The sequence below is a fragment of the Equus caballus genome, chromosome 5 (assembly GCF_041296265.1).
Source record: "Equus caballus isolate H_3958 breed thoroughbred chromosome 5, TB-T2T, whole genome shotgun sequence".
In the NCBI taxonomy this organism is placed as follows: domain Eukaryota; kingdom Metazoa; phylum Chordata; class Mammalia; order Perissodactyla; family Equidae; genus Equus; species Equus caballus.
Genome location: NC_091688.1, coordinates 60,945,289 through 60,964,547, shown reverse-complemented (window position 1 = coordinate 60,964,547; position 19,259 = coordinate 60,945,289). Strand labels below are relative to the sequence as shown.

Genomic DNA, 19,259 nt, shown 5'->3' with positions numbered 1-19,259 from the left:
ATGAGGAGAAAGGGAAAGAAAGATAAATCACTGACAACCATTATAAACCTTCTCCTGATAATTACGGGCATACAGATTGTCAGCACACCAGGTGATTTTTAATCCCAGCCCAGTTTCTCTCCTGGCTTCTTAATGGCTGGTGGCCACTTCCTCTTGGGACCTGGCCAGAGTAAGCTCAGGAAATGCAAACTTTTAATTCTGGAATCAGTAAAGCATATTAGGAAAGGAAATCCACAAGTGAAGAAATCACATTATGAATTCCAAAGCCAAGGAGGATTGTTAGATTGTTGGGGACAGGACCATTTTACTCATTTTGGTGCAGGACCCGAGTGACTGGCTTGGTCACTATTCACCCTTCAAGATTACCCAGGATTCGGCCTCTTCCATCCTTGTATTTCCAGACTTCCACCCAGTACAACCCTCAGCTCTAGCCACTGAGCTGTCTACCATCTTGCTCTGTGCTCTTCTCACAGAAGAGGAGATGCCTGGCTAGGAGGAAGGCCCAGCTAAAGGGTATTTCATTACACCCACCTCCCTAGGATTTTGCATGAATCAGGTGGTAGAATATACTTGAAAGGCCTTTGTAAACTCTGATGGGCTATCCAACTATTACTAGCTCTTCTTTATCCTTTGTTGTTCCGGTTGACGACTTAACTGACACTTGCTATACTGCACTGCGCAATATTCAAGCAGACTCAGAATTAATTTTTAAAACTACTATGTGATCAATACTACTTTGCATACAGCAGTATGCTGTGTACTTTCACACTTAGTCTTCATAATAATTTTATGTTTAATTTACCAAAGACGCTCAGAAAAATTAACTTGTTCAAAAATATACTTTTTGTTCTTTTTAGGCCTGGTAAATACTGAATGCTCTGGTTTCCTGAGTTTAACATTCACTTGCAGCTGAATGATGATCAGGAGGAGAACCACAAGGCATGCTGGCCCCCAGAGCACTGTGTCCAGGAAGGAGGCACAGGCTGGCACAGGCAGCCCGTGGACTCTACGCTCCACAGCTTTGGGCCAGCACCAGCAAAATCATGACTTGAGACCACTGTGCTCTTGACTTCCATGTCGTATTCACCTCCCTTTCACCAGGATGCAACTCTTGAAGCAGAAAAAATAACCTGCTTGTAATAATCATCAGCTTCATTTTCTTAGGAGTCTCATGTCTCCTGCCAGAACAATTCTAGATAAAATATACTGTTTTTTCAAAAATACTGTTACATGCTACTCTGTAAACCTGTAGTAGACGCTCCATTAAACATTTTCATTTAGTATAAAAGAAAGTATCACATTAAGAAAACTTAGAATATGGAAAAACTATAGAAAAAAGGTCACCTTTAGTTTTACCATGCTCACAAAGTGATCATCATATTTGTGTGTGCTTTCCCCCCCATGCACGTGTATATAAATATTATGCATATACACATACACACACACAGAGACATATATCATGGTAGTTTCTGTCTTGCTTTTTCATTTAACATAATGCCATGTTTATAGCATAAGGACTTCATAACCATTTAAATAGTTATTGATACATTTTAAGATTTTTTCAAAGAAATTGGTAATTTCAAAGACAGACATAACTTTCTTATATAAATTCCAAATCTGGAATTCTTAAGAAGATGTGAACTCATGGCACCTGACACGTATTATGAAGTTGCTTTGCCAATATGTCACACCTATTTATTCAGCCACCAACTGATGGTAATTTATAATTTAAATGTCATCAATGTAGTAGGGGAAAAATAAAAACCTCGCCAATCTTTCAGTTTGCATTCAAGAACATTGCTAGGGACAGGAAAGTTTTAATCATGATTGGTTCCTAGCTACATTTCTTCTTTGAGAATCATCACAGGTATCCAAGGGGAAGCTGATCTGCTACTCGTCAGGATCTCTTCCCCACAGAGGCAGCGTGCTGTGAGTAGAACGAACAAAGGCTCAGGGGTTCAAGTCCATCTTACTCAAAGAGCTGGACATACATGCACCAACCTTTTGAATTGTTACTTTCATCCATTCATTTACCAAAAAAAGATCATGACATTTTTACGACAAAAAGGAGGATCTGATCAAAAGGAAGAATTTGATCATTTAGCTGACATTCTTAATCTTTAAAAGTCACTCCCAAACTATCCTCTGCAAGTATGGATCTACCTTGGGAATTAGAAGAGCTCAATTTTTTCCCAAGTATTAATTTTCCTTGACTTTTTTCTTATAGTCAGATGCTTACGTTTATTAAGCACTTGCTTAACACAAGCTGTCACATATCAACTAACCTTCATGACAATCATAGGGGCATTAGTACTAATTATTAACACCTCACAGAAGAAAAAACTGTTTACTTAGGGAGGCTAAGTAACTTGTTTGAGGTCACACCGCCTCAATTTGAACCCAGGCAGCCTACAGTAGAACCCCCTTACCTGCAGGGGGATATGTTCCAAGACCCCCAGTGGAAGCCTGAAACCACAGACAGTACTGAACCCTACATATACTATGTTTTTTCATACATATACATATTTCTGATAAAGTTTACTTTATAAATTAGGCACAGTAAGAGATTAACAGCAACTTCTGAGCATATCCAGATTGCCAGCATCACTACTTGTGCACTTTGGGGCCATTAAGTAAAATAAGAGTTACCTGAACACCAGCACTGCGATACTCTTGACAGTAGATCTGACAACCGAGAGGCCTACTAAGTGACCAAGCAGGTATGTATACAGTGGGGATATGCTGGACAAAGGGGTGATTCACATCATCGTGGGATGGAGCGAGATTTCATCACGCTACTCAGAATGGCATGCAATAGAAAACTTATGAATTGCTTATTTCTGGAATTTTCCATTTAATATTTTTGGACTACGGATGACCTCGGCTAACAAACTGTGGAAAGCAAAACTGCAGATAACAGGGGACTACTGTATATTGTTAAGCAAGCAGCAGGCTGACACCTCTGCTGAGCTATTCTAGTCTCCTCTAGGCAGGTCAGGGTAAAAGTCAGCAAGAGTAAATCAATGCTGTTTGGCTGAGGAGAAAGATACTCTACGCATCACTTCACATGAGTGATTTTGCCACTATGGCCCGGATGGAATGGAGGGAAGGGCGCTTGAATCTAAAACTCTAAATCTAGGACACATTTCAGGAGTGATACACTTGTTATTCCCTTGGATGCTTCTAAACTCTGAAGCAACTTGGCTTAATTGTTCACATTTGGGCAAGCAGGCATGCTTGGGCTGTCACTTCCTGACAAGCACTGAGAGTTTTCATAGTGACACAGTCTATTACTAACCTCTTCCTTCATGTCTTCTAGGCAAGCGCCTGACCTGATTATTAAAATATGCCATGTTGCAAAGGTGGAAATTTACTGTTAACCTTTCCTCATCTTTTCAAGCAAAAGTGTGTGTGTGTGTGCGCGTGTGTGTCTGTCACGGGGCACACTTGATTATTAAGTTTATACTGTGAACCATTTGCCAGGGAAGGTAAAACCCAGACATCTAGGTTTTTCATACAAACCAATACCCATTTTATCAATCTGAAATTCAATACAATAAAACATTGGTTCATACAAAAATATTAAATAGCTTTCAACAATTTTTTTCTTTTAAAATACAGGATTGACACATATATCTACGGTACAAACAAACTACTAAATTCAGACAACCCAAGAATCCAGAGGATTATCATCAATGTGATTAAATCAGGGATAAAATACCTCTCTGAATTTCCAAAATTTGTTTTACCATCATCCTTTCCTGAATACTTTTTGTAGAAATTACTCACTTATCTTGGCTAGTTAAGTTCTCAATAGACTTGAATATAAGGTGATAATACAACCTATTTTCCCAAAGCAGCCACTGACACTGTGTGAACTGAAACAAGTTCAGTTCTCACATGGAGTATGGGACAACAAACTGGATCAGAAAGCCCAGCTGCTTCCAGTGTTGAACACAACTGCCACACTGGATTAGCTGATCTATAAGAAGGAAGAGATGGCACAGAGTAAGCCTATACTGGGTTTTAGTGTTGGCTTTCTTACCAAAATTAATCTTGAATAAATCCCTTCAGCGTGTATCTTCAGTGGGGAAAAAAAAGTCAGGGCTAGACTGGGTGATAAAAGGTTTAGTTTCAGCTCTGAGTCAATTTTTAACCCTCGCTTCTGAAATACAGCAGCTTCAGAACCCTTCCTTATCATAAGTGGTGATGAATCCGCACCACAAACCCCTCGCTCCACTAACAAGATTCAACTATTGAACAAAGACTAGGCAGGGCCTTATGTGTGGATGTAGCTCAACAACTGGGATTGGGGAAAATAACCCTATATACCTGCTTTACTTAAAAAAATTTTTTTTGCACATTTCCTTTATTCATATTACCTCAGCAATGGTAATCCTCATTTTTATAGAAGGGGAAAGAGACACATCCATCTGCCATGACACTCGGGCACAGAAAGGGAGTTTTCCTTGTGTCCTTAAGATTAACTGCTCTGGTTGCTTTCAGAGAGGTGGTTTCAAAATTCCCATCCTGCTTGTCTTAAAGAAGAGGAAAAGAGAAAAACCAAAATAAAATAAGCCATATAGACAAATCCCAAAGCACATAAGCTGAATGATAATTTAATATTACCAAAGACCAAATTGAATCTTGATAAAGAAAATGAAGACATAGAAACATTTGAAAGAAGAAACAGTTCTTAAAAAAAAAAAGTTTATTTGGAAAAGCCAGCTTCTTACACAAGGTTTCTATACCTTCACTCTGTCAATTACAATGCTACTTTAGAATGCATTGAATATAGTTCATTGAATGTCTATCATTATCTTCCTGCCTCAACTTAAAAGATATTAGGCTAAGAAATACAGTTTCATTCTGGTCTGTCCTCCCTCTATCCTTAAAATAAACCCATTTCTCTACTTTTCAGGTAAGTGAAAGGATCACAAATCTTTATATTTGTGTCAAGAGTAAGAATGTGAACAATAATTCTAAGCAAAGCCTAATTTTCTTTAAGGCCTTCTCAGAAAAAAGAAAAGGAATTATGAATTGAAACTAAGTACACTTAGCAACTTCCCTGCCAATCTTATCCTTTATTGGTTTGCCTGGGGCCAAATTTCTCTGGCTCTCTTTAATTAGCAAACATTGGGGGGTAAAAAACCGTAAACATACAAAGACTGACTATCTTACACCCAGCTCTAAGCTAGATGCAGATATAAACGGAACCACTATGGATCAAAGGGAGAAAATTCCAAGAAAAACAAAAAGATTCCAAGTCTCACAGTTCAACTGAGGTTTTGGAAAAACCTAAGCTGAATGCAGCGGCTGTTTGAAATATCTGTCTACATTTAATTAGATATGTTGTACTTACTAAGGAGGCAAAAATATATAGTTTTCTATGTTTTAATACTAATTTTTACAGTGAAAAAAATCATACTAAGTGATCTCAAAAGGGCAATGATCTATAACCACTCAAAATAGGTCTCTGAAAAGGGGAGCAAAAATATAATTTAATGAAATCAACTCTCAAGCACTAGGCTTCTAGTAAGCATCCCAAGAAAAGATACTAGAGGGGTGTTTATGAGTACGTGTCTAGAACAGCCAAGATGTTTCCCAAGTTTTATGCTTTAAATTTCCTAAATATATAGATAGCTAGCAGGCACACATGCCAGGCAACTACTGATGCTAGCAAAATATTTTAGTCAGAATTTTACAAAACCCCCAACTTCCAACCAATATTTCTATTCATAAATCTTCCAGTGACAATGTCTGACAATATATTACACATTACAATGAAGCAAGAATAATTTAAAATTTTAGATTTGCTTCAAACAAGTTAGTTACTTTTTCTTTTAATGTGACACTTAAAATAGATGAATTCAGCAAAATGGTTTAAAAAGTTAAGGCTCCCTAAAGAGTTCTAAAGACTAAAACTTAAGGCACATACTATAATCTTTATGTAACTGTTAAAAGCTAAAATTAAAAAAAAAAAAAAAAAAGACGTTCTTCCCTCATTCTTTGCCAACCACTCCCTCCCCCAAAAGATATGGCATTTTTAATTCAGGCTACTGGTAAGGAGTGAAACAAAAATTCCATCAACTAACACCTGGTATGATTTCCATATGAATGTCCGCTATTTGCATTGAGCACCACTGGTAGATTACAGGCCAGCAGAACATTTTCCGATATCTTGGGTCACAAGTTGCTCCATTTACCCTTCAGCCCCATGGGTTCAGAGTGGACTCTCCTCTTTGGGGTCTCCTTCTGTGCCTTTCTGCTCTGGAGATCCTGCTGCATTGGTAACTTCCTTTGGTTTCTCAGCAACATCCACACCGGTCTCAACCTCTTTACTTTCCTTTCTCTGCTTCTTCTCTGCTTTCTGTTCTTTTGCCAGAAGATGATAATTGATGCCCATGCCAATGAAGAGATAGATGCCCGCAACGATTAGGATTATGCCACACGCCCAGTATGTGTATTTGTAGTCTCCATATATGTCATTGAGACGACCTAAGGAATTTTTTAAAAAAAGTTATTTGGGTAAAAGCAAACAACTATCTCCTTTCCCAAACAAAGCTGAAGGATCCACTCAGAAAGAAGCTGTCAACCCAATCCTCAAAGAGCCCACAAATGACAAATTAGTCTAAAGTATTGCTAAAAATGATCTGATTTTTTGTTTATGATGTCACAATGATTTTGGATGGCCTTGCATATTCTGTTACTTTCAGCAGCTTGAAAATAATTAAATCTTGGCAAATTTGAGTTGGGAAAGAGCTAGAAATCACCCAGAATCAATTCCCAATACACAATGGAAAAATTTGTTGCTCCAAGAGGTTTAGGAGTCTTGCCCAAGGCAGCAGAGCTATTCCAGGTTCCCAGACCAAAGCTCTTTCTCTGACATCAGCATTTCCCAAAAAGCATTCATGTGAACACTCCTACTATGCTAAAAAATTAACTGACATCAACCACCATTTTAAGCACTTGATCCTCAAAACAGGAGATTCTATTATCATCCTCGCTGTACAGATGAAAAAAAAATGAAACAGAGACACAATAAAGCTAGTAACTGAAATAGGTTAGCTCTAAACCCAGAAAGTCTGACTCCACAGCCTGTAACCTTCACCACTATGCAACAAAGATTCCTCCCCAATGTTTCCAAAGTCAAATAAATTCAGGAAATGGCATATCTTAGTCTTTTCTATAAAAGAGTCACAATGCATATTAGCATATTAAAGGTTTGGCGAGGTCCTACAGTAAAGAAACCTATTTAACTTAATGTTTCCAAACTTTTTTGGCCATAAAATCCTTGTTATAGTAAAATTTATTAGCATCTCATCAAATTGGTATCTCAAGGAATAAAAACTCTGGAAAACTCTACATCTATGAAGGGCTTAATATAAGCAATTCAAACATGATTCCATATGGTTTTCTAACTCAGGGCACCAGTCACTCAGCTATATTTATTGAGCCCTACAAACACCATCACTGGCTCTGCTAGGATAAGGGCAAGCAAAGGAGATAACAGCCACAGTTCAGTGGAGAAGAGAAATGTTAATCAAATACTTACACAAACCCTGACAAAGGCTACAAGGAGGGTCTGAAAACAAAACAGGGGGTTGGGAGCAGCAGGGAGGGTCAGGAAGGCTTCTCTTAAAGTGTACACTAAGCTGAGACTTCCAGGAGGACAGCTGTCCAGGAGAAAGGGGGTGGGGAAAGAATCCAGGCAGAGAAGAGCAACTGTAAAGGCAGGTGGTAGGAGGAAGCACAGGGCGTGAGCGGGAAGGAAGAAGGGCCGGGTGTGGGAGCAGAGAGAGCAAAAGGCGAGTGGTGGGAAGTGAGGCAGGAGAGAGGTGGGCCAGGCCACGCGGGGCCCTGGAGACCACATTAGGGAATCTGATCTTCACCTTGAGAACAATGGAACCAACTGGAGAGTTCTAAAAACATTCTAAGAGTTCTGAACTGGAGAGTCCTAGGAGACTGAAGAAGAGCGAGAGTGGGTCTGGGTAAACCAGTCAGAAGGCTACTGTGAGCAGCAGCCCAGGTAGGAGGTAGGAGCTGTTGTGACGGAGAAAACGGGCAGATTAGCAAGAGGTTTAGGAGGTGAAAACTGACAGGAGTGGAATCTCACTGGGAAGAGGGAGGAGACAGGGTGGGGGAGTGTGGAAAAGTCGGTGGTGGATCTTCTTTCTGTATCCTTCCTTCCCTTATCATGCACAATCTCAAAAGCACGAGTCATATCCAGAGGAAATCCAAACGATTATCGTAATTTGTATTAATAATAATTTAAAAGAGTAAACAATCTGGTATTCTTAGAGAATAATCCACCAAGTTTTATGGCCACTTACTAGCAGTATGATCTTGGGCAAGTTATTTCACTTTTAGAAGGCTCTACTTCTTCATTTACAAAACGGGGACACTAACAGTGCTCCCTCAGACTCGGGAGCTATGGCAGGATGCGTAAAACGACTAGGACAGTCCCTGGTACACCTGAGCCCTCACCTGGCAGCTACTGTTAGTATTTTATATATTACTACTGAGATAAATTGCACAATTAAAGGGAAATCACCAACAGTATTTTAAAGGTGGAGTGTATATTATACATTTTTCAACAATGAACATGTTAGTTTTATGATCAGAAAAAATTATTTTTTTAAAGATTGGCACGTGAGCTAACACATCTGTTGCCAATCTTCTTCTATTTTTTTCTTCTTCTTTCCAAAGCCCCCAGTACATAGTTGTAGGTTCTAGTTGTGGGTCCTTCTGGTTGTGCTCTGTGGGACGCTGCCTCAACATGGCCTGATGAGCGGTGCCACGTCTACACCCAGGATCCCAACCAGCAAAACCCTGGGCTGCTGCAGCAGAGCACCCAAACTTAACCACTCGGCCAGGCCAGCTCCAGAAAAAATTATTTTAATAAATACTTAAGTTTGTAACAATTTTTGATTCTCCTTTCAGCTTCATTTTAATTCAATTCCATAAGTATTTGAGCAATTAAGCTGTGCCAAGCATTGTGCCAGCATTAAGGGTACAGAAATGAGAAAGACTTGCTCTCCGCCATCAAGCGGCTCACTGATCTCTGCCTTCTATCACCTTCCCAATCTTCTATGCGTGTTTCATGCTAACAGAACCTCAGAAGTAGGAAGACATACTGTACCTAAAAGTGGTGGCCCCAGCAGGACAGGACAGCATTCCACAATGGTCACCAATCCCACAGCGCTGGAGAACCTCTGAGGTCCAACAAGGTCCATCAGTGTTTCAAACAATACGGAGCTGAGCCACCCAAATGCAAATCCAAAGAATCCCGCATAGACACAGAACCCAATATAGCTGGAGGATAAAGGTGCTAGCAGATGACACACTCCATTTGCAACGATAGAAGCAGCAAAGAAATACTGAACTCGAGGTCTTATCCACTTTGTGTTGGCTACAAGTCCCATAGAAGGTCTGGCTACCATGTCGACAAAAGCCAGAATGGAAAGAAGGAAGGCGGACTTCTCACTAGAGTAATGCTGACTCTTGCCATAATTACTAAGAAAGACTAAAGGAGTAAATAGTCCAAAAAACATGAGCACATTTCCAGAGAGGTATAGCAAGAAGCCTCTGTGTGTGAACAGGGATAAGTCCAGGAATTTATTAATTGTTTGGAAGACTGACTGTTTCTCCTCCTTGGGGTATCCTCCAATAAGATCTGTATTTGCATCACCTGCCCCTTTTTGTGCATCAGGTTTTCCGGCTTCCTGAAGGGATTCTTTAGACCTCTCTTTCTTTGCATTGGTTGGCTTGGGCCCTATTGGCCGCATCAGGGCTCCAGCCACACAGCAGTTTAATAGGAAGCCCCCAAGAATTAGGAAGCTTCCTCTCCAGCCAAAGATACCGAAGAAAGCCTGATTGAGGGGGGCCAGGGTAGACAGGAACACAGGGCTGCCTGCCATGGCTAGTCCATTTGCCAAGGGTCGCCTCTTGTAGAAATACTTGCCAATCATGGTCAGAGCCGGATTCAAGTTGAAGGCAAGCCCAAGACCTGGGGTGGAGAGGAAAAAATAATCACATACTGTAATAAAAATCAGAAATAGAAAAGGAATTACTTAACCAGACAAAGAAATTAAAATAGGAGGTATAAATAATGGAAAGGAGACAAAATCTTCGTTATTAGATTGAGTGGCGGTTTAAAGCGTGGACTCTAAAACCAGACTACGTGGGTTCAAATCTCAGCATCACCACTTATTGGCTGTGTAGTGATGTCAGACACGTTGACCCTCCTGTGACTATTTCCTAATGTGGAAAACAGGCGCGTAGCACTGTTGTGAGTAAAGCACTTAGAACAGGTGCCTGGCATGTAGTAAGCAGTCAATAAATGTTAGTTATTTTTATTATTTTTGTTTATATTATTTGAACAAATAACTGTGTATTAGTCAAATTTACCAAAATTACCTGAAGGATTAAAACCATAGAAGATCATGGAGTAGACAGTTATCTAATAGAAAAGACTTTTACAACAGAAAATGCAATACAATTTATTCCTTTTACAACAGTACCAAAACCCAAAAAATGTATAATTTACATACCTACAACTGTGTTACTTTCCTGAAGCGTTGGTGAATTAAAAAGGACACCCACACAAAGTTTTTGGATAATAAAACACAACATTGTCAGGACGTCAATACTCTCCAAATGAATGCACTAATTTAATGTGATTCCAATGAAAATGTCAGTGGATTTCGTTTTGGAGATGAAGTAAAATGACTCTAAAACATACTTAGTGAACAAATACATGGGGGTCAACCAGGAAATTTTTGGTGGTGCAGGGGGAAGAGTGGGACTAACTACAACAGATACTTAAATGGAAGGTACAGTCATTAGAACAGTGTGGCTCTGACTGAGCAATAGGTAAATACTGATGGATGAAAGTAGACAGAATGTCCAGGAACAGACCTGAAACATACATAAACACTTAATGTAAGATAAAAGTGACATTTCAAATTACTGCTGAAAGAATTATTTGATAAATAGTGCTAGTATAAGTAAATAGTCCAATAACTTCCAGATGTTCTCCTCTGGAGGCCTCTTGCTCCCTACTATTTATGTTTCAGTTATTCAGAGAGGCTTAAACCAATAAACCAGAGTAGCTCACTCCCCTATTCCAAACCTGCTAATGGCTTCCTATCCATACCTTTCCCCTTACCTCCCTCCCTGATCTCATACCAGACCATTCCCATCTGCGCTAATAAGCATGCTGCTGACTTAGGGTCTGTTCCCCTAGATTTTCACAAAGCTACTTCTCTGCTGTTACTCAGATCTCTATTAAAGCCATCTCTTCAACGAGCCCTCACCTGCCTTGACTATCCAGTCCTTCCCTGTCAGAACACTTTGTTTTGAGGCTTTGTATAGCATTTATCACTACTTGATACTTTCCTTATTTATTCATATATTTGTGAGTAGTACTGTCTGCCTCCTCCCATTAAAGAACATGACTTTGCCTGACTTGCTGCTCTATCCCCACAGCATCCAACATAGATATGGTTGTTGCTCAATAAATATTTGATGAATGAATAAAAGAGCAAATGAACAACTAACCATGTGGGAACAGTTATATTTCTTTCTTCTCATTTTATGTCAAATATTGTCATCCATCCAGAAGTTTTAAATGTAAAAAAGGGGGGTATTTAAGAAAGTAGGTAAATATTTTCATAATCTTGGAGAGGAGAACTAAGAATAACACACTAGACAGAAATCATACAAGAGTTTTGAATACCTGAAAATTATAGACATTTAATGAGGGGAAAAAAGTAGAAAAAGACTAAATTCACTTTTTTTCAAACAAAATTCAATAGCAAAAAATTATCGGGAATAGATATTTGTACACCTATGTTCACAGCAGCATCATTCATAATATCTAAAAGACAGAGGCAATTCAAGCATCCATCAGCAGATGAATGGATAAATAACATGCGATATATACATACAATGGAATATTATTCAGCCCTAAAAAGGAAGGACATTTTGATATATGCTATAACATGGATGAACCTTGAGGACATCACACTGAGTTAATTAGCCAGTCACGAAAAGACAAAAAACTGTATGATTCCACTTATATGAGGGATTTAGAGTTGTCAAATTCATAGAGACAGAAAGTATAATGGTAGTTGGCCAGGTTCTCCAGGGGGATGGGAGGATGGGGAATTACTGTTTAATGGGTATAGAGTTTCAGTTTTGCCAGATGAAAAGAGTTCTGGAGATGGATGGTGGTGATGGTTGCACAACACTGTGAGTATACTTAATACCACTGAAGTGAACACTTAAAAATGTTTAACAGGGGCCAGTCCGGTGGCCCAGCGGTTAAGCACACACGTTCTGCTTTGGTGGCCCAGGGTTCGCCAGTTCGGATCCTGGGTGCAGACATGGCACTGCGTGGCAAGCCATGCTGTGGTAGGTGTTCCACACAGAAAGTAGAGGAAGATGAGTACAGATGTTAGCTTAGGGCCAGTCTTCCTCAGCAAAAAGAGGAGGATTGGCAGCAGTTAGCTCAGAGGTAATCTTTCTCAAAAATAAATCAATCAATAAATCAAAATGTTTAAGAGGGTAAATTTTACGTTATGTGTATTTTACCACAATTAAATATGAAAAAACGAATTTGGAAAATTAACTGTGTCTTATGCAAAAGAATAATTTAACATGTAAAGTTATTACATGTTATTCTTAAATAAGAAAATGAATACACCAAAGTAGTCAATAAGCATTTTGTAAAACAAAAACAAAAACAAAAACAAAAAAATACATAGCCACAAACATATATATTTACTTTCCTAATAATCAAAGAGAGGAAATTAAAACCAGGAGATACTCTTCATCTGTTAAACTGACAATGATTAGAAAATATACTATCCCATTGTTGTCAAGGGTATCCTCTCTCATATATTGTGGTGGAACTATAAATGAGTATAACCTTTCTGGAGGGAAATTTAGTTTATATATATATTTAAAAACATAGCAGTTCCACTTTTACAAATTTATCCTAAGAAAATATTCACGTTCACAAAGGACTACAATGCAATACAGTTTCTCAATACTAAAAAAATGTAAAAAAAAAAAAAGCCCTAAATATTCAACAATTAACTAAGACAGGTCAAATAAAATTATAGTATACGTGTGTTCAATGGAATAACAGAGATTTAAAAAATGTTATCCACCAGAATATTTAATGACATGGAAAGATGTTCATGATATATTGTTAGGTGAAGAAACTAGTTACAAAACATTATACATAATCTGATCCTTTTTTGTTCTAAAAAAAGGTTATATGCTTGTGCATAGACAAAAGTTTGGAAGGATATGCATCAAGATGTTAATAGTGATAGTACCTGAATTGTGAATTCTGAGTAATCTTTACTTGTTATATCCATCAGGAGTTCATTACTCTAATTTGGCTATTGAAAAAAGGGGAGGGGGGATTACCAAGTGAATCCTCTATGCCTCAGTAATGTATCTAGACATCCTACCAGATAATTCCTGCTTTCTGTTTAACACTCTCTCCTGCTCCGATAGAAGCCTACTCCCTGTGGGAGGAAGAGGTAATGAGAGAGAATAATAAACAATGACCACCCTTGCAACAAGTTGCCATACACATTTTATCTACCACCACTGACTATTCTTAGGACAAAGGATTCAATCATCTCTTCCAATTCATTCATTCATTTAACAAGCAACAAACACCTACTCTATGACAGCAATTTCTTTAAAAGTGTGCTTTTCTAGGGGCCGGCCTCATGGCTGAGTGGTTACGTTCACGTGCTCTGCTTCGGCAGCCCAGGGTTTCACCAGTTCAGATCCTGGGTGCAGACATGGCACCGCTCATCAAGCCATGCTGAGGCGGCATCCCACATGCCACAACTAGAAGGACCCACACCTAGAATATACAACTATGTACTGCAGGGCTTTGGGGAGAAAAAGGAAAAATAAAATCTTTAAAAGTTTGCTTTTCTAGTACTCTTAATGTATTGCCAGTTTTTCAAAATGATAATCAAGTAATTTCTATAAGGAAGGAATTTTTACTCAAAAGATCTGAAAGATGAATGCCAGGGAATAGCAAATAGCCATCAATAAATTAACGCTTGAAAATGCATCAACAGTAACTCACCTCCAATGACACCGATACACAAGTAAAGTTCCTGCACAGTGTTACAGAAAGAAGCCGCAATCAGGCCACTGCCTGACAAGCAGCCGCCAAGAATCATGATTGGACGACTGCCATATTTATTCACCAGGATACTGCTGATAGGACCTAGGAGATAACCAAAACTTTAGTAGTCAGAAGAAAGGCCCACCCCCTCAAATCTACACAAGGCATTAGTGACACTATGACAAGTCCTCCAAAATAAACAGATATATAAGGCAGGGTAGGCTGAAAACACCTTGGTAATGGATGTTCACAGGTTCCTTGATGTATCCCGGATATGATCAACATTTATTGAGTAGTTTGCTCTGTTTTAATTTTTGAACAGGCACAGTGACATGACGAAATGATTTTAGAGCATTATTTACACATTGCCATAAATGTGGTTTGTTTCATATTTTTAAAAAAGAAGAAAGACAAAAATGCATAATTATTTTTTCCAAGTTTAAGTAGCTTTGCAATTATGACATCTAAATTTAAAACAGAACAAAAGAACTGGTCCCAGTTACATTTAGATATCTCAGATATTGAATTGAATATGTCTTCTAGAATTAACCTGGTTGCAGGCCTATATTACTGTTTCGTGGTAGCCATACTGTGCAAAAAATGCTTGTAGGAGAAGATTAAGTCATATAATAGTCAAAATATCCTTGGGTCTAACTCAAGAGGATAGGAAATGGAATGTTATCTAAGAAAACCAGATTAAATTTCCACAGCATACAAAATAATCAGGGGCCAGCCTGGTGGCACAGCAGTTAAGTGCGCACGTTCTACTTTGGCGGCCTGGGGTTCACCAGTTCGGATCCCAGGTGCGGACACGGCACTGCTTGGCACACCATGCTGTGGTAGGCGTCCCACATATAAAGTAGAGGAAGATGGGCATGGATGTTAGCTCAGGGCCAGTCTTTCTCAGCAAAAAAAGAGGAGGATTGGCAGCAGTTAGCTCAGGGCTGATCTTCCTCAAAAAAAAAAAAAAAATCAGTTTTTCTTGAATGTGAGAGAAGAAACCAAATAAAAACTGAAATATTATAAGGATCGGGAAGAAGAAAAAGATTTTATGCATTTTGTCTATCAGTTTTCAAACACAAAAAATCAAATGGCCCCTCCTTACTTGCTACATATAGGTATAATATGTAATTCTCCTTTTCTAAATTTATACGTCTTAATTATAAGAAAGTCTTACCCAAAGTACTGAAAAAGTTGTAACACAACTCTTAAGTACGCTAACGATATTTGCTGATTACAAATTGAATGACATTCACCGAATTTCACTTATTTATATATTTATGTTTCTATCTCACAGAGAAGGACTTGTGGAAACGACGACTCTGTTTACGTGACACCATAACTTGTCTGTCTGGTTAAGGGAGATGACTGGAAGTGAGGAAGGGTCACTGCAAGGCATCAGTAGGGAGGGGACACAAAGAAAAGAACTGATGCTTGAACTTGCAAAGTCATGAAGCTGGTGAGAACCAAGTTTCAAACCCAGCCTGTTTTCTCCCCATTTCATGGACTCTGTATTTTTGGAACTAAATTACAAAGGAGAAGACATACAAATCATGTTTCTCTTCTATTAGCACAGTAAATTCTGACCTTATTCTGTTTATTCATACTTAGCTCCCTAAAAGATAGTGAGTCTATTTTTAAATAAAACGTGCATCTTCAGAATATACTACTGATCATATGTTGACATATTCTATTTCTATAAATACTGCGGAAAATTCCCCAGTTACTTACATTCTAGTACTACTACTCAGAGTTGCAGTATGGTGTTCTAAGACTAAAAGGACAGGATCTGGTCTCAGGGAACCAAAATCAAATTACGGTATGTATGACAAATACATACATAATAAACATGCAAGAAGGAATTCAAGCTTTAGATATCCTAGTGTTTCAGAGCACCAAGTCTCTCTACTGGGCTGGGTCAAGAACTCAATGCCAGAAGAGACTTCAGGCTTAACCAAGGATATGCATAAAGAAATTTTCATTGACCTTCTAAGTCACTTCATGAAAATATTAGGCCACAGCTGGTTTGGAAGTAATTTGAATTACAGCTAGTATAAGATGAAAGAATTAAATACTGAAAGAATATTCATAAAATATTTCCATATAAATTAGTCATGAAACAGATTTTGTAGGGTCAGAATTACAAAGATCAAAATACTGCCATACTGTTGACTCTGTAAAATAGAAGTTAATGCTGACAAGTCTGCAGTATTTTAAATTCTAAAGTAGGAATGTTAAGATGACCTTACTGTGAAACTGAAATATGTAAATTTACACTTTCATGTTTAAAAAAAACAAGAGTGGCAACTAAGATCTCCTCCCCTAAAACATACACTCACACTCTAACAAGCATCAGTACGTACCTCTGAACCAAAGCAGTAACAAAAGAAAACTAAACCACTCAGAGCTCAAAACCTTCCTGTTGAGAGCGCAGCTCAAATGCACAAGTTAAAGGATTATGGCAGTTATAAAAGTGATGATAATTCTTAGGGGACATATGGGACATACGCTTAGGAGCCAATCAAAACAAAATAACCCATTTAGTAAAAATCCTGCCACAAAGCTCATGGTAGGCAATTTGTCTTTCAGAGTTATTTCAGGAAGGATGACCCCAATTAGCTATCATTAAAAATAGAGAGGGGTACAGTTTATAGGCCTGTTATAACACAAATTCAGAGAAATGTACTAGTTATCTCTGGGTGAGGACAAAGAAGGAACTGTTTTCCCAAAAGAACGTGTCATGTGCAATTAGAACAACTTACATCACTTACTTTTGATGGAAAAAAAGTGGCTCTCAAGCTCTTTGGCAGCTCGGAACTGTGACATGTGAACCTCTGGTTTGTAGTCAGCTTAACAATACAGTGAGCACCTGGATAATTTTTATACCAATTTCTTCAAGCCATCATAGTAAAAGCTTGCCTAGAAATCCTGGTAGATGGAATTCAAAGCCTCCAAAATTATTGGCTCTCAGAAGCTAGATAATGTCCAAAGTCTCTTTTGATTTCTCTGAACTTACAAAAAACTCTAAGTACTATCATTTAGTACTTGTGTTCTTTTAAAAAGTACTTAATTCAATAGACAAAACAGGCAAACATTCAAAATTTAAAAGACACAAAAAGATATACAGTGGAGAAAAATAAGTCTTCCCATTCCTGTTCCAGTCACCCAGTTTATCTCTCTCTAAGGCAACCAGGTCACCTGGTTCTTCCTGTGCAAATAAAATTATGTATTTAATGAAACTGTGACTTCAACTACTTATTCTTGTTTCATGAGTTTATGTTATTGTCTCAACAGGATCATAAACTTCCCAAAGGCCAGGATCAGGATCACTGTTCTCTATCACTCACAACACCTAGCCTCATGTGGAACATGTGCATGGGGCTTAATAAATAGTGGTTGAACGTGCTACCAGGTTAGAAGCCTAATGCTAAGGCTTTACAGTTGAAATATAGAATCTTTTTTTACTAGCTATTAAAAAGCTACATGTGAAAATAATCTGAGATACTAAACTGCCACCCAAAAAGAAGATTAATAGAAATAAAAGCTTGGCTAAATAAGCAATGTGAGACATTGTCAATCCGAGTAAATAATATACTTGGCTTTAGAATCTCTGCTAAGCAACTATGTATTTTAAGTATTATGGTAGGTTTTGACTTTTACACGTTAAATTGTGATTTGATGTTCCAAGGTGAAACAAACAGTATTTTAAATGATGTTAAGTAGGGGCTGGCCCGGTGGCCCAGCAGTTAAGTGCGCACATTCTGCTTCTCAGCGGCCCGGGGTTTGCCAGTTCGGATCCTGGGTGTGGACATGGCACCGCTTGGCAAAAGCCATGCTGTGGTAGGCGTCCCACGTATAAAGTAGAGGAAGATGGGCATGGATGCCTCAGGGCCAGTCTTCCTCAGCAAAAAGAGGAGGATTGGCAGTAGTTAGCTCAGAGCTAATCTTCCTCAAAAACTAAATAAATAAATGATGTTAAGTAAGCAACTTACTTTCCACATCTCCTTCACATGTCAAAGAAAACAGAAGGGAAAAATTGATAAAACTTAAATTTAAGGTGCAGCTGAAATGCTTTTAGGACTAATAACATCACAAGGAATAAGGGGGAGATTTTTTTCAGTTCTTTAATTCTAACACCATGAAAAGATTTCACCTGAGACTTTGAACTATGCTGTTCAGTTGCCATTGTTAACAGGATTGAAAAACGTGACTCTAAACATAAAGCTTCAAGACATAACATTCCAAAACTCACTGAATAAGACGTTAAAAAAAAAAAATTGGGGCTAGCCTCGTGGCTGAGTGGTTAAAGTTCCACACGCTCCACTTTGGTGACCCAGGTCTAGATCCCAGGCATGGACCCACTTCACTCATCAGCCATGCTGTGAAGTATCCCTCATACAAGATAGAAGACTGGCAGATGTTAGCCCAGAGCAAATCTTCCTCACCGAGAAAGAAAATAAAGTTAGCTAATTCAGAGCCTTTGGCTGCTTAATGAAAATTAAAACAGCAGGCCTCAGGGGGTACTTACCTCCACCATACATGACAGCCAACATGATGGAGGATATCCATGACACTTCACTGGTGGTGGCATTGAATATACTTTCGATTTCTTTGAAAAACACAGTAATTGATTTTGGAAATGCATAAGAGAAACCAATGGAAATGAAAGCTCCAACTACCACTGCCCACCCCCAGCCTCCATCTGGGGGAGTGTATCCAACTGGACCTCCAACCGCCGGTGGCATTTTAAGTGTAGATGAATTCCAAATGCAGTTAAAATCCAAATATCTGAAAGACATAAAATTAAAACAGCGTGTCAACAATAAAGCACCCCCAACAACAAAGGACTTCCACCCTTTACACCTAGCTCTCATGTAACTGAATTGTTTTTCAATGTTACTTGTCCAATAGACATTATCTTCTAAGGACATTATCAGAAAAAGTTTTAGAGCCATTATATTGCCCAGTTTTTAGTAGCTAAAAGGAAAATAGCTCCTCACCATTTAGGAAACCATAACTGAAATAAACTCTTTTCAATAAATGTAGCCTTTGTATTTCAAATAAACCTATTTGGTTTAGCAGTTAATATAAT

At 38.5% G+C, this 19,259-nt stretch overlaps 1 protein-coding gene across 3 annotated transcripts in view; it reads right to left on the bottom strand.

The window, feature by feature from the left end:
- Positions 1 to 4,693: 4,693 nt before the first annotated feature.
- Positions 4,694 to 19,259, bottom strand: part of SLC16A1 (solute carrier family 16 member 1) — a 39,756-nt gene continuing 25,190 nt past the window's right edge. For 2 of the 3 annotated variants that reach the window (XM_023640197.2, XM_070266156.1), the window contains 4 exons: positions 18,696 to 18,955; positions 14,126 to 14,269; positions 9,143 to 10,009; positions 4,694 to 6,498 (listed from right to left, as the gene is read on the bottom strand). In XM_023640197.2, coding sequence (XP_023495965.1) covers positions 6,224 to 6,498; positions 9,143 to 10,009; positions 14,126 to 14,269; positions 18,696 to 18,912 — 1,503 coding nt within the window. In that variant the 5' untranslated portion in view covers positions 18,913 to 18,955 and the 3' untranslated portion in view covers positions 4,694 to 6,223. The remainder of the gene's footprint in view (positions 6,499 to 9,142; positions 10,010 to 14,125; positions 14,270 to 18,695; positions 18,956 to 19,259) is intronic. The other variant, NM_001081791.3, reaches the window with a different exon arrangement.